This window comes from Calonectris borealis, chromosome 2, assembly GCF_964195595.1.
Source record: "Calonectris borealis chromosome 2, bCalBor7.hap1.2, whole genome shotgun sequence".
Classification (NCBI taxonomy): domain Eukaryota; kingdom Metazoa; phylum Chordata; class Aves; order Procellariiformes; family Procellariidae; genus Calonectris; species Calonectris borealis.
In genome coordinates this window covers 123,912,780-123,926,173 of record NC_134313.1, presented here as the reverse complement: position 1 = coordinate 123,926,173, position 13,394 = coordinate 123,912,780, and the positions used below count along the sequence as shown (strand labels likewise).

Below are 13,394 nucleotides of genomic sequence, written 5' to 3'. Positions count from 1 at the left end.
TCTTTTATAGACTTGAAAAAAAACCTGACAATGTTGAGTTGTGGAAAGGTTCTCACACAAATTTTTTATTTCAATATACAGATACATGTCCAGTTTATCCAACTGAAGTGGTGTTTGCCTTTGATATGTCTGAAGATGTTACACCAGCGGCATTTGAAAGAATGAGAAACATTGTTATGTTACTGCTGAAGACCATTAAGATCAGTGAAAGCAATTGCCCAACAGGCGCTCGTGTCTCTGTTGTTTCTTTTAATACCAATACGCGCTATCTTATCCGATTCTCAGAATTCCAAAAAAGCAACTTGCTGCTACAAGCAGTTCGGAGAATACCACTAGAGAGATCCACTGGAAAACGTAATATTGGGGCAGCCATGAGATTTGTCGCAAGAAATGTCTTCAAACGTGTTCGTCAGGGCATCCTCACAAGAAAAGTTGCCCTATTTTTTGCTAATGGTCCATCGCAGGATGATGTTGCCATCAGCACAGCTGTACTTGAGTTGAGTGCCTTGGATATCACTCCAGTGGTTATTGCCTTCAATGAAGTGCCAAATGTCAGACGTGCCTTCTCAGTAAGTAGATAGACTATAGAAAATTGAGTCAGTCATCCATTTGCGTAGAATTTGAGTAAAGCGTGCTCTCAAGCCAGTAAGTGCTACAGGAACTGTCCAATCCCTTATTAGAAAGGGTATATTAAAGGTTACTATTTTAACAAAGAAACACCGATTCACTTGACCATAATAATCACCATCTGACCTCTTTCTGCGCTTGAATTATTTATGACTTGTGCTTTTAGGCCAAATCACAGAATTTCAATAACATTGTGTTAATTTCACTTGGTTACCTATGCCATTTCTCTTCTGAAGCTGTGACACGTACTAACCTTTTAATTAACAAACTGTGGCCCTAATTTATAGAAAAAGTAGTAGCAGAAGGCTTCAAGTACAACAGGTTTTTTTGTTTTTCAAAAGAAAATCAAATTAAACAAAACCCCTTTTGATAGCTGATACAGGAGAAAATTAACAACTTTTGTTTTAAAATATGACTTCATATAAAAAGCAATCCATTTTACCAGGTACCAAAGGAAAACAATCCTAAGTTTCTTTAAGGTTTCATAATATGGATTCCATGTTCTCTCTCTTCTCAATTTATTTTTGTATCATCTGGGCTCAGTTTTAACTTTTTTGAAATAAAATTCCTTCCAGCTGCTGCTTCTTCAAAATTATCCCTATAGAAGGAAACTATGTTTACTTACTGAGACAAAAAGTGCAAAACTTGGAGTCCAAGTTCTGATCTAGTAGCATCTAAGTCAGTCCTTTAATCTTTGTATTACGTTTATTCTCACGCAGCCTCATGTCTGTTAGTCAATTCACATATTTGTCTGGCTGAATGTTAATTTAGCAAAATGAAAAATTCTGCTGGCACATGAGAAGGAAGCTTACAGTTTATTCACTGGGTTGCTCCACAGGATAACCAGGAGCAAGCATCAGTATTTTGTTTACTTGGTATAAGCAGATTATGAATCCGAATGCATATGATGACATCTGACATCTGGCACCTTTACAAAGGTGCCAACTTTCCATAAACCGGTTTTCAGAGTAGAAAAGTTTAAAAAAGCTGCTTAACAGGAGGAAAGGCAAAAAATTCACTGCCCAGCTCTCTGTTGTGGTTACAGTGATGGGAAGGCATCTAACCCCCTACCACCACCCAAAAAAATACAACCTCCCTTTTTATTTCAGATAGACTTCTGCCCTTGCAGTTGAGAGGTGGTTTAATCTTCATGATCCTACCAGCCTGTAGCCACAGATACTTACTGGCTTCGGTTAGTTTGCTTTAGGAGCCTCAGTTTGGAGATCACTTAAACAGTCATTACCAATTCTAATTCCTTTGAAGAGACCTATCTATAACATCCTTTACAGACATTAATCAGAAGTTAATTTCGTGGTGTTGTATATGCATTGTATATAACACACACAAAGCTTAAGTTTAATGCAAAGAAGTAATTATTTCTTTCCTCACCATTTTAGCTTATCCATGAATATGGTTCATGTCCTGCAATATTATGATATTTCACAGCCATTTTTATTTATCTTAGTCCACAAGGAAATGTTTTTTCCCTTGAATCACATATGATTGGGTGGTCAGTGAAATTGTAGGATTTTGTTGGAGCAGGGTTCCCCAAGCATTTCTGTGGTCAGATCTTCTACTGAGGAAGTGTCTTTCTTCGACTGATCACAGGCAACACATAGGTTGTTCTAATACTAGAATTTTATGATGCTAGAATTTTCTCTCCTAAGAAAACATCTTCACTGTGGAGGATTTCTCTTTGTCCCAGAAAGAGCTGTGATAGGAGATCCTCCCCTTTCCTCTGTAGCACCCTGCTAAGAAAAGAAAAAAAACGTGATAGCCCTTCACTGGCAAAAAAAAAAAAAAGTCTTAATATCTTTTACCTGTGCTGAGATTTCGATTCATACCTATAAAGCTGTCTCCCATTTTTTTAAAAGAAAGTATTTTTCAGGCCAGAACATAGTGCTCTATATTGTCAAGGGGAGAATATGATGACCTTTACAGAAAAGCTCTTGATATGTGAATTTAAACCATGAGGATTTTCTTTCATTTGCATTCAATTGCAATCCCACAATGACTCATTCTTCCCCTCATTTGTATTATAGTAGCACACAGCTGCCCCAGTCAAGACCTGGGTAGCCATATGCATACAAACAGAGAATAAATGTTGAGTCCCTACCTAATCTAGGATCTAGGAAGAGCAGAAAGACAATGTATAAAATGAATATGAATGGAGGACCTGAGTTCACCACCACGCAGAAATATCTGAGCTAGCTTTAAATATCCATCTTGATGCAATACTCTTAGCTAATAAGCTGTGCTAACACCTATTAGTTATCATTAGCAGCTACACTAACCTGGCAATCTCTGTAGGGCACAGCATGGAGTTAAACCTTTAGGCACAAAGCGGTTTCCTTGTAATGCTCCAGGGCAATCAGAATGCTCCAGAATGGCAACTGAAAAAGTGTTCCGTGTACCTGCTCAATATTACAACAGCAGTGAAACCACCGAGTTAGGAATAGTATCTATCTTAACAGAGAAATGGTAATGACATTGAGTGTTAAGAACGAAGAAAAAACATCTGTATTTCATATCATTTTAATGTTATTTTTGTGTCTGTTTTAAAACATAGATTGATGATACGAGAAGATTTCAATTATTTGTTTGGGAAAGACAACAGGATGAAAGTTTGGAGAGTGTCACATATTGTACACTTTGCTTCGGTAAGACATTTTACAAATTCCAGCTATTGTATTGGTCTTTTTACCCCTTCAAAAACAAATCCTATAGATGATTGTATTTTGCAATGTGGTGTTGGGGAATTTTTATGGTACCCCTTAAACATGTTTGTGCTTAAATATATATAAAAAAAAAACCACCTTAATGCGTTGGGCAGAGTCCTGCTGCCATAAGTGGTTCTACAAGGAGTCTGCAAAGATGCATTAAGAGCTGATTCCTTACATACACTTGCGCCAGCACCAATCCCATGAGTGGTTGCATGGGGCGCCTCAGCCCAGCTCTGCTGCCCAAAGGTGGTCCCTGAGTGCTCACATTCCAGGATGGCTACAAGACGATGCTGTGGCTGTTTCTTATCACCACCAAGGAAAACTTCAGTCCCTTACAGGGAGTCATTCAGTCTCTGACATTCCTGATTCCAGCCAGTTTAACCCCTTCTGCAATTGGGCCTTCTTGCCCTCCATGCCAGATCATTCCTTGGTTACAGATTACCACTGCTGAGAAGTTACCATTTGAATTTCCCCTTCAGTGGATAGTAAGAATTAGAATCCAAAATCACAAAAGCTGTTTAATTAGTTGCTGTCTTGGCCGTGTGAAATGAATTATCGTGTTTGGCATTTCCTTTTTGACAGAAATGCACTTAAAATAGCATGATTCTGGGAAACCAGACTCATTTCCTGTAAATTCTACATTGTGAAGGGGGGAGAAGCTACTAAATGATCATATGTCAGAATATTGAACAATAGTCTGAGATGAAAAATAGTTTGTTCCAGTGTCCTTTACAATGTTTAGATTTTGACAAAAGAAAAATTCTCAAGGGAACTCTTATCTGTTAAATTTTACCTTCTGAACATTTTTTGCTCTCATGCCTGAATAATTTCCCATGTTATCTCAAAACCTTGTTCAGCAAGACTCATCTGTTGTTACTTACTAGAACAACAAGATTTCAAGTTGCCAAATTGATTTTTTTTTTTAAATCAAAATTTAAGAAAAATAAAATAGATGAATAGGACTGTGTGAATTTTTTTTCTAAACTATTGCTTTTGTTGTATTGCTGAATAGTTTGCTGCCTATTGGCTCTTCCTCTCTAGATAAATGCAAACCAAGTACCAACTGCGAGGTGCCCTTTTCTCCCCCTGTTCTGATGGATATGGATATCACTTACATCATGGACAGCTCTCGCAGCATCAGCAGTGAAGAGTTTCAGAGAGCCAAAGACTTTGTGAGCAACATGCTAGATCAGTTTGTCGTTTCCTCACAGCCAAACGAATCATATGGAGGCATCAGAGTGGCACTGGTGCAGCAGGCTCCCAGGGGCTTCCTGCCTGACAGAAACCAGACCCCTGTGGCTTTGGAGTTTGATCTAGTCACATACAGCAATAAAGATTTGATGAAGAAATATATCCAAGAGTCTGTTCATCAACTGGAAGGGCCATCAGCCATTGCTTCTGCCCTGCAGTGGACGGTTGAAAATGTATTCTTTAAAGCCCCCAGACAAAGAAAACACAGGGTCATATTTGCAATAGTTGGAAGCAAAACAAGCACATGGGACAGAGAGAAGCTGAGAGAGATTTCACTTGGAGCCAAGTGCCAAGGATTCACCTTGTTCACTCTTGCGCTTGGCAATGATGTGAGTGACAATCAGCTGATGGAGCTGTCAAGCTCCCCCACAGACCAGCACTTACTGAGATTGGGCAGGGTTTCAACGTCTGAGATGGTATATGCTCAGAGGTTTAGCCGGGCATTTCTAAATCTTCTACAACGTAAGTAGCATGCAACGGCGTTTGCTTAAGTTATGGAAAGAAAGAGAAATGCTGTGTAGAAAAAGGTAGTCAGTGTATATGTGCTATCATTCAGTTTCTAGTCATAGTTTAGCTAGCCAATCTTTCATCTTTAATTTGCTGCAGATGCTGGACACTAACAGAAGTGCCATTAGTGACAGAACAGCATTGTATTCTAATGGTGCCTTAGGTCAAAATCTTAAGTAGTTTTTTTCCCTTAAGTTTGTATTTAATGCGTGGCTTTGTTAACTCCACTTTCACTAAAGACAGACCATTCTTCAGCTAAGAGAACATAGTTATATTCCTGATTTAGGCCTACTTTTCTCCTCTGACTGTTGGCAGGTCCAGATTTGCTGAGTTGTTTGTGCCTATTTAGGGCTTTGGGGCAGATGCAAGTTTAAATATTTAGCAGATTTGGCATTAACCTCTCTTTACTGCAGTTATTCCTCCTCCGTAGAGCAGAGAAAAACTTCACTTTTCAAGATATGCTCATGCAGACTAGCAGGTCTTAGCTGCTTTGAAATACAAACAAGAGACTATCAAGAAGGAAATTGTCACCAATTTAAAGTCCTTGTCAGAAGCATGTACTTAGAGATGTCAAAGTTTCTATAGAAGGATAAATAGTGTATTACAGAGCAAGACAAAAGTATAAAAGATTGGTTCAGGAGTCATTCTCATCTAGCTGATCTCTAACATAATTTTCATTTTCCTGGTCATAGTGCCAGTCACTCTAGATATGGTGTGTTTTATTATTGAAACTCCAGTTCACAACAAAAAAATCATGTAGTGCTTTTTATGAAACATACTGGGGTTTGGAGGCCTTTAAAACTCAGGCGTGGTATCTGTGCTTTCCCCACAGAAGAAGTGAACAGTTATCCTTCACCTGAACTTCAAGAAGAGTGTGAAAACTTAGATCAGGGAGACACACAACGGCAAGTGTCTATGATTGAAAGGTTTGGAATTGCCTATTAAATTTTTTGAGTGTCTATCTCTGAATATAAGATTTCTCCCTTTGGGTTAATAGTTACATTCAAATCAGCTTTAACAGAAACAAAAAAATTTTTTTCATGGTATTCAGAAGGAATGAACCAGATGCATTATTCAAGGCCATACTGGTGCTTAAATACTTAATTTTTTTTCTCCTCTTCTTGGAAGGATGCCTTTTCCTGGAACTGATGAAACTGGTTATAGTCATGGTTTAGAAGACATTGAAAGAACTGAAAGTAGAGTTCTGGAGGATATTAGAGACACCACCAAAGAACCTGCATACACAATGCCAGAAATGAGATATGATGAGGAGGAGAATGAGTATTTCACAGAAGAAGATGCTGAAGGAGAAAAACCACAAGAGTATGGAGAAGCTCAGGAGGAGCACAAGGAAAACTTAGAGGCAACAGTAGAAACTAGAGCTGCCTATAGTGATTATGGTATGATTTTAAAATATGAAAATCTTTTTTGATTCAGTAAAAAGACTCTAAATTGTGAAGAGCTCAGTATGAAACATTTCCATTAATTACATTTTCCAAAGCGTTTTGTCACTGTATGTTTGTATTCAGTCCAAATCTATACAGTAGAGTTTGTAATTAAAGGCTGAACTGCAGGTGTCATTATGACTTGAGCTTTGATTTGTAACTTTTTGTAATAATATAAAATTCTAATCCCTTTACTAAAACAGCTGATCATTTAAAATCCCCAAGTTGCACTATAATTACAGAGTTTCTCCTGCTGTTAACTTAGCTCAACATGGAGGAACTAAATATGTCTCTGCTCAGTCTGTTCCTGTCAGTGGGAAGAACAGGATCCTTCAGCAGAGGTATCCTATCAAAATATATATTCTTCATGTTTTTTACTTTGCTTCCTAATTATGCATTTTTCTTTGCAGATTTGCCATTTGATACAAAAGGCACGGGAAGCTGATTGTGACATGATTTGTCACCAACATTCTTTTAACGCTATTGAGCATTTTTATTGCTTAGACTGCAATTGGAGAGAATTTCTGTGAAAAAAATGTGGTGGTGTCTGCATAGCTTTGGGTGAGGTGGCTCGTTGCTACAGATGCCATCCCTTTGTTTTTCACCTCTCTCCACTCAAAAATGATTCTGGGAATGTCTGGTAGCCCCATCCCTGATGAGAGAGGACCATGCTTTTGCAAAACTGTTTTAATACTGGATCTTTAATTAAAAGCTAATGTGCCTCTGGGAATGCCGTATACCCACAGTGCCTGACAGACTCGCTGAGCACAGATGGAATTGGTCCCATCGCCTAGCTGCATGTGTACAATCTTGAACCAGTGCTCCCATTAACCAGTGCATAAAATCTGTGGTCACACAGAAGATTCAGTAGCATGAAGATATGTTACTCTTTATACTTTACAAATAAAATATTTCCTGTGAGGAAGTAGTCAGTTGCACTGATGTTGTGAGCAGTGACCTGACCCGCTTAGGTGAGATACATGAACTGCCGTTCCCAATCCTGAGTTGTTACTAGTGACCCAACAGTTTACTTCTAAAAACATGTAGCACAGTACCAGAACTTGCCTTTTGAGAAATGTACTTTGTACTGATCTATTGCTTGAGATTATTGTTTTTCAGTTGTTTAGGAGGAGAAGGTTATGTCATTTTAAATCTTTAGGTTGGGTAGTTTTATCAGTATTTTGCTTTACTTCTCACTGCTTCCCCTTCGATGTTGTGGAGATACCAAAGTCTAGAGCGGCTCTTCTTACTTCATTTGAGTAACTCTGAATTTACATTGGTGAAAGCTGATTAGATCTGTACTTGCTGAATACCAGATTGCTACAAAGTATGCTAGGCTCACCTATTTTTAGGTTAATTTATGCAATTTAAATCTATATTGCTCTGGGATTTGGCTAAGAGACTATAATGGATAATTTAACTATCTATGTATGTTCATTTATGAAATTTTATTGATTGATACAAGTATAACAAGTTGGACTAAAGAGGGACATTCTGAAAAGCCTTATTTACCTAATCCCTATACACCAGGTATAATGATTTTACAATAATTTTAGTAAAAAGCCTATGTTAGAAAACTAAAGACTTTTTAGCATTTCTTCTGTTTATGCCACTGAAAATCTAGTTGTTTCAGACATTCTTTCCGGTTGAATCAATCATAAGAAGAGGGACTTCAGGCCACGCTGGCACTGTGCATTTGTGGATGAATACTTAGTGAATCTTTGTAAGACCTTGAATGCTGGCTACCTCTTTCATCTGCCAGTTTGCACTGAACGTTACTTTTCCCTGAAATTACAATGCTGAGAAGGGTGAATCTTTCTTTCATTAAATCTGTCTCTTATTTGCCTTTTCCAGATGCATGTGACCTTGTTCAAGATAGTGGAGAATGTCAGAATTACATTTTGAAGTGGTACTACGACAAAGAGCAGAAAATGTGTGGTCAGTTCTGGTACGGGGGCTGTGGAGGCAATAAAAATAGATTTGAAACGCAAGAAGAATGTGGATTCTTGTGTATAGAGTCTTCCTAGTGCAGAGGCACTTAAATTACTTTAATTCTTCAGTTACGCTATCAGGGTGATGGGGAAAAGAAATTGAAAGAAAGCTTTACACAGCCACTCAGCTCCCACGTTTCAGTTGAAAGAAATACTTGATTGTGAAGTTATTATCTAGTAACTTAATAGTGAAAATAAAATTAAAACTATTTCTCAGTTGATCTGGTACAACATGTTGAGTACTGAGAAACTTCTGTTAGCCAACAGTATTGTTTAAAAGAGATAAAAGTATTGAAACTTGACTTTGTTCCATAAACACCAAAATGTGCACTTTTAAAATGTACTGAATAAAATAAAACAATACCTCAGAGATTTTCATGAAGTAACATTGGATGCGAGACACTAATATCAAAATGTTTTGATGCATTTGTTTGCATTTATCCTGCTTACAGAAAATACCAAAACGCATTTAGCTCTCAAAGGACATAGACTTACTAGAACTTACTTCACTTTGCTTTAGAGGATTTTCTACCATAAAATCATTCTTGGCTTTTTAATTTTTTTCTGAATAATCCAGCATGTGAATAAAATCAATCATTCTCAAATATTTCACTTCTGCTGTTAGTTCTTGAAACAGTTGTAAGTGTATTCTTATAGTGTGGCTTCTCATATGTAAATAAGCATTGGTCCCTTTCCCTTGTTACCAAAAGTTGGACAAGTGCATTCATTTTAGAACGTTAGATTTTCGTGGTTGCTCTTGCGGGAAAGAAAAAATCCTGAGGACATTTTCTGATTAAAGATAATAAATGCAATGCCCTGCAGAAGGGGGAACTTAGCTGAGCTTTCACACTCTGCTGACTTACCCAAACGCTGCGGTTGCCCATTTTATGTCTGTAGAAGTCATGGTGCATTTAACTTTGTCACCTTAGGTCACTCTTTGTAGAAGAGTGGAATTTTGTTCTTCTCTGTATTTGTCTACAAGATGGATATCTGGTTAGATTTGCATGGACTACTGGCCAAGAGTTCCTCAACAAACTTTTAAGGAACATACATGAACTTGGATTTCCAGAGCCTGGCTGTCACCCAGAGGGAGTCTATTGTGAACAGTGACTTTGAACAGAGTGAAGTCTTGTGAGGCTCTGCCAGCCTCAGGACTGTAATAATGCTGAGCAACTCAATGCTAAAGGTGACAGTGCCACCCTTAGCTCAGCTGAGGAAGGGTCAAATGTCTCATGGGTTACTGCTACTGACCCAAACTCTGAGTGGGGATGGGTGAGTTGATGAAGCCATTCATCTTTCACCTTTGGGTTTTCTTGCAAGTGACAGAATTGGACTGCCATGGAGTAGGAGGTACTCTACTCTCTCTTTCTGTTCTTTTTCTACATTTGTAACTGGGAAATGGTACTTAAGGAGGGCACCTTAGCTGTCTGTTTGGGGGCTAGAGCTGGTCTATTTATTCTGTGAAGCAATAAATTGAACCTGGGTTTGCTTTTTATTACAATATGTACAGTCCTTTTAATCCTGAAGTGTTTAACATCTAGATTTCCAAAATGCTGTTCTCCGTGTCTAATAGCTGTTTCTTCACAGATGCTGCCAGTTGGCAGTAGTTTCTATCCTCTTTCAAAATCAATGGCTCCCTCCCCTTAAGTCAGGTGTACATGAAAAGCCAGTTTGCCTTTTTTGGAGAATTAAGTTGTTTTTTACACGAGACTTACAGAAATCTTGTCTCTAAGACAGGACATTTTGGCAGTTTGATCTCTTATTTTCTTTAGAACTTTAATGTTCTCATTTTGTTCAGATAAGTAAATAATTCTTTTGCTTGGAAGGGAGAAGTAAAAAATCAAACATCTCTGTTCTTGTAGCAGAAGCAATTTTTGATATCTTGGATTTGCTTTGGCCCAGGAGGCATGGAGTCCCCTGATGGATCTCAGCTGCCTGCAATCCAGTTGGGTCTTGTTATCTGGGGCTAGTCTTGCTGCTGGCTCAAAATTCTTGTTTTTCAGTAGGGGAAGAGTCCCACTGCGTGGGATCCTCTCTCCTTGATAAGGAGAAATTTGTATGTCTGTGTGGACTGACCAGCTCATGCTTTCTACACACACATCTTCCTTCTCTTTATTTCAGACAGGCTAGGTGATGATGTTCTTTCTGGAGTAATGCAGAATAAGACCAACCAGCTGCCCCGCCTTGAAGAATGACTCTCAAAGCCTCCTAATCTGTTTTTGCTTCTTCTTTCATCCCTGGCATAAGTCCCCTGGGCCCTTTTCCAAAGGGAGGAATATGCTAGCTACCACAGGACGCTTAGGGGTCTATTGTCTAACCCCTCTCTCATCCTTCTGATTGTGTCAGATGGTCCAGCAAGCAACATTTGCAGGCTTTTTTTTTTTTTTTTCGTTTTCAGACATATGAAATACTATAGGAATTCGGATCTGTTACACAAGGTAACATATGAAAAGAATTATTTTGCGAAGAACTGACCAGACTTCTCTGACTGCTGCATTTCACTGAGTTGTGAAACATCGGCATTCAGCAGATGGTAGAATGTTTTTGTGAAATATTAAATTCTAATGCCAGTGAAATATTCTGGTGTTGCTGCTTCTAGGCACTTAACAAGCTTTTGTGAGAAATCTAGGTGCTGAATTTCATACGTTGTCTGAGTTGATGCTGTACTTTTGGTGCTGTGGGTGCTTAAACTTCGGAACATTGCTCTAGGTAGTGGAGCACCTAGCACCTACTTTTTTTTGAACCCTTGCCATTCTTTTGAATGGCTGTGGTGTAAACAGATGGTGGAACTGTAAAAGATCTTTAGTGTATGGTGTGGCATGTAATGATCTCCTCAGGTCATGGCATGCCCTTCCTCCCACCCTGTCCCCCAGGTGCCTTTGTGCGGCTATCCTTACGTAGCCTGTGCTACCATATGTCTTCTCCTGCAGCTGGCTCCAGTTTGAAAGCAGTTTAAACACTGTAGCTGCTTTGTGCCAATGCTAATAAATCCTACTTTTTAAAGACAAATTAATTAATATAGGAATAGCTGTCCATTAACAGAATAGAAACTGGGGTATGACTGTTTGCCAGGAGGTAACATTCTCTCCTCTAAGGAAAGCAGTCTTCTGAAGGTGTACCCGCTGCTCAGTTGAATGAATTAACCCCCTGCTCAATCCCAGATTCCTTCCAAACTATAAAAGAAACATGAACCTCTCGGAAGTAACAAGTGGCTTCTTTATGGATGTTGTCAGAAGCTATATTTAGAGAGTCAAGCCACACACTTATAAATCTGTTTAGGGAGCAATTTAGTTTTGCCACAGTAAACCTGTGTGTGATGTTTATGCTGGTGAGGGTCTTAAATCTCCTAAACCTAATGCTACTACTGTCGTATGTCAACCCAAATGCACATATTCTATCTAAGTTCTGTAATCCAGAGTACCTGAATTCTGAGGCCCAATCCTCTGAAAAGGAAGGTGATCAACAGAGAACAGACATCCCTGGGACCAAAACACTGCCTGTGAGTTCTGCTGAATGAATGTGAGTGAATTTAATGCCCTTGTTCATTTGGGTTTTTTTTGTTATAAGGGTTATAATGATGTGAAAATGCTCATAATCTAGTACTAATTTGTAAAAGGTTTCAGATTGCATCTTATATTAATTAGACCTAGTGATACATACCTTAATTAATTTAATGGAGCCAGATTGTGTTAGAGAAAAGATCTGAAGCACGTTTGAGGGAAAACCTCCAGCTTTCTGGCTTTGTGTTATTTTCTAGCTCCTATTGCAGAGTTTGGCTGCATATCTGACAGGTAAATTGACCAGCTTTTTTAATGAGAAAGGAGCCCAGGTCATCTAAAACATGTAAGGGGTAAATTTGACCTTTTGTAACAAGGCTGGTACATGTCCTGGCCATAATTTGAACCCAGTGTGAATAGAATGCAAGTTGTATGTACTTCCTTGAGACACGAGGTGAATGCCATTGCGTCTTGGCAAGGTGCAATGCATGTGCAGAATTTGAATGGGATTAGCAGTTATCAATATGTAAGAAGTCAGTGTTGCTCTTTTCATTGACCCATAGAGACTTGGCACTTGCAGGGTTGCTGGTAGTGGCCTGGTGCTGTTTCCCAGCATGTGACAGGCCTTCAAGAATCCCAGGTCCTGGAGACCAGGGGGATAATCTGGAGGAACTACCTTTTGTGGAAGAGGATCAAGTCAGGGAATGCTTAAGCAAACTGGACATACATAAGTTCATGGGCCCTGATGGGATGCACCCATGAGGCAGCTGAAGGATTTAGTTAGGAGGCCACTCTTGATAATCTTCGATCAATCATGGCCATTGGGAGAAGTGCCCAACGACTGGAGGAAAGTAGATATCACTCTTGTCTTCAAGAAGGGCAAGAAGGAGGACCCAAGGAACTACAGGCCAGTCAGCCTCACCTCGATCCCTGGGAAGGTGGCGGAGCAGCTAATCCTGGAAACCATTCCAGGCAAATAAAATACAAGAAGATCATTAGGAGTAATCAGCATGGATTAACCAAGGGAGGAGTCATGCTTGACTAACTCGACAGACTTCTATGATGACATGATTGGCCTGGTAGATGAGGAGAGAGCAGTGGATATCATCTACCTGGACTTCAGTAAGGCCTTTGATACTGTCTCCCATAAGATCCTCATAGACAAGCTATTGATGTGTGGGCTGGATGGGCCCGGAGGATGGTAATCAGTGTTGCAAAGCCTAGTTGGAGGCCAGTAACTAGCAGGGTACCACAGGGGTCAATAGTGGGTCCAGTCCAGTTTAACATCTTCATTAATGATCTGGATGATGAGGCAGAGTGTACCCTCAGTAAGTCTGCAGATGACACAAAACT

General features: G+C 39.2%; 1 protein-coding gene across 1 annotated transcript in view; it reads left to right on the top strand.

The window, feature by feature from the left end:
- The window catches only part of LOC142078390 (collagen alpha-4(VI) chain-like), a 51,213-nt gene extending 42,170 nt beyond the window's left edge, over positions 1-9,043 (top strand). Inside the window, 6 exon segments of the mRNA XM_075140852.1 lie at positions 82-569; positions 3,197-3,287; positions 4,392-5,063; positions 5,941-6,034; positions 6,237-6,508; positions 8,408-9,043. Of these exon segments, the coding sequence (XP_074996953.1) occupies positions 82-569; positions 3,197-3,287; positions 4,392-5,063; positions 5,941-6,034; positions 6,237-6,508; positions 8,408-8,580 (1,790 nt within the window). The 3' untranslated portion in view covers positions 8,581-9,043.
- Positions 9,044-13,394: the final 4,351 nt, after the last annotated feature.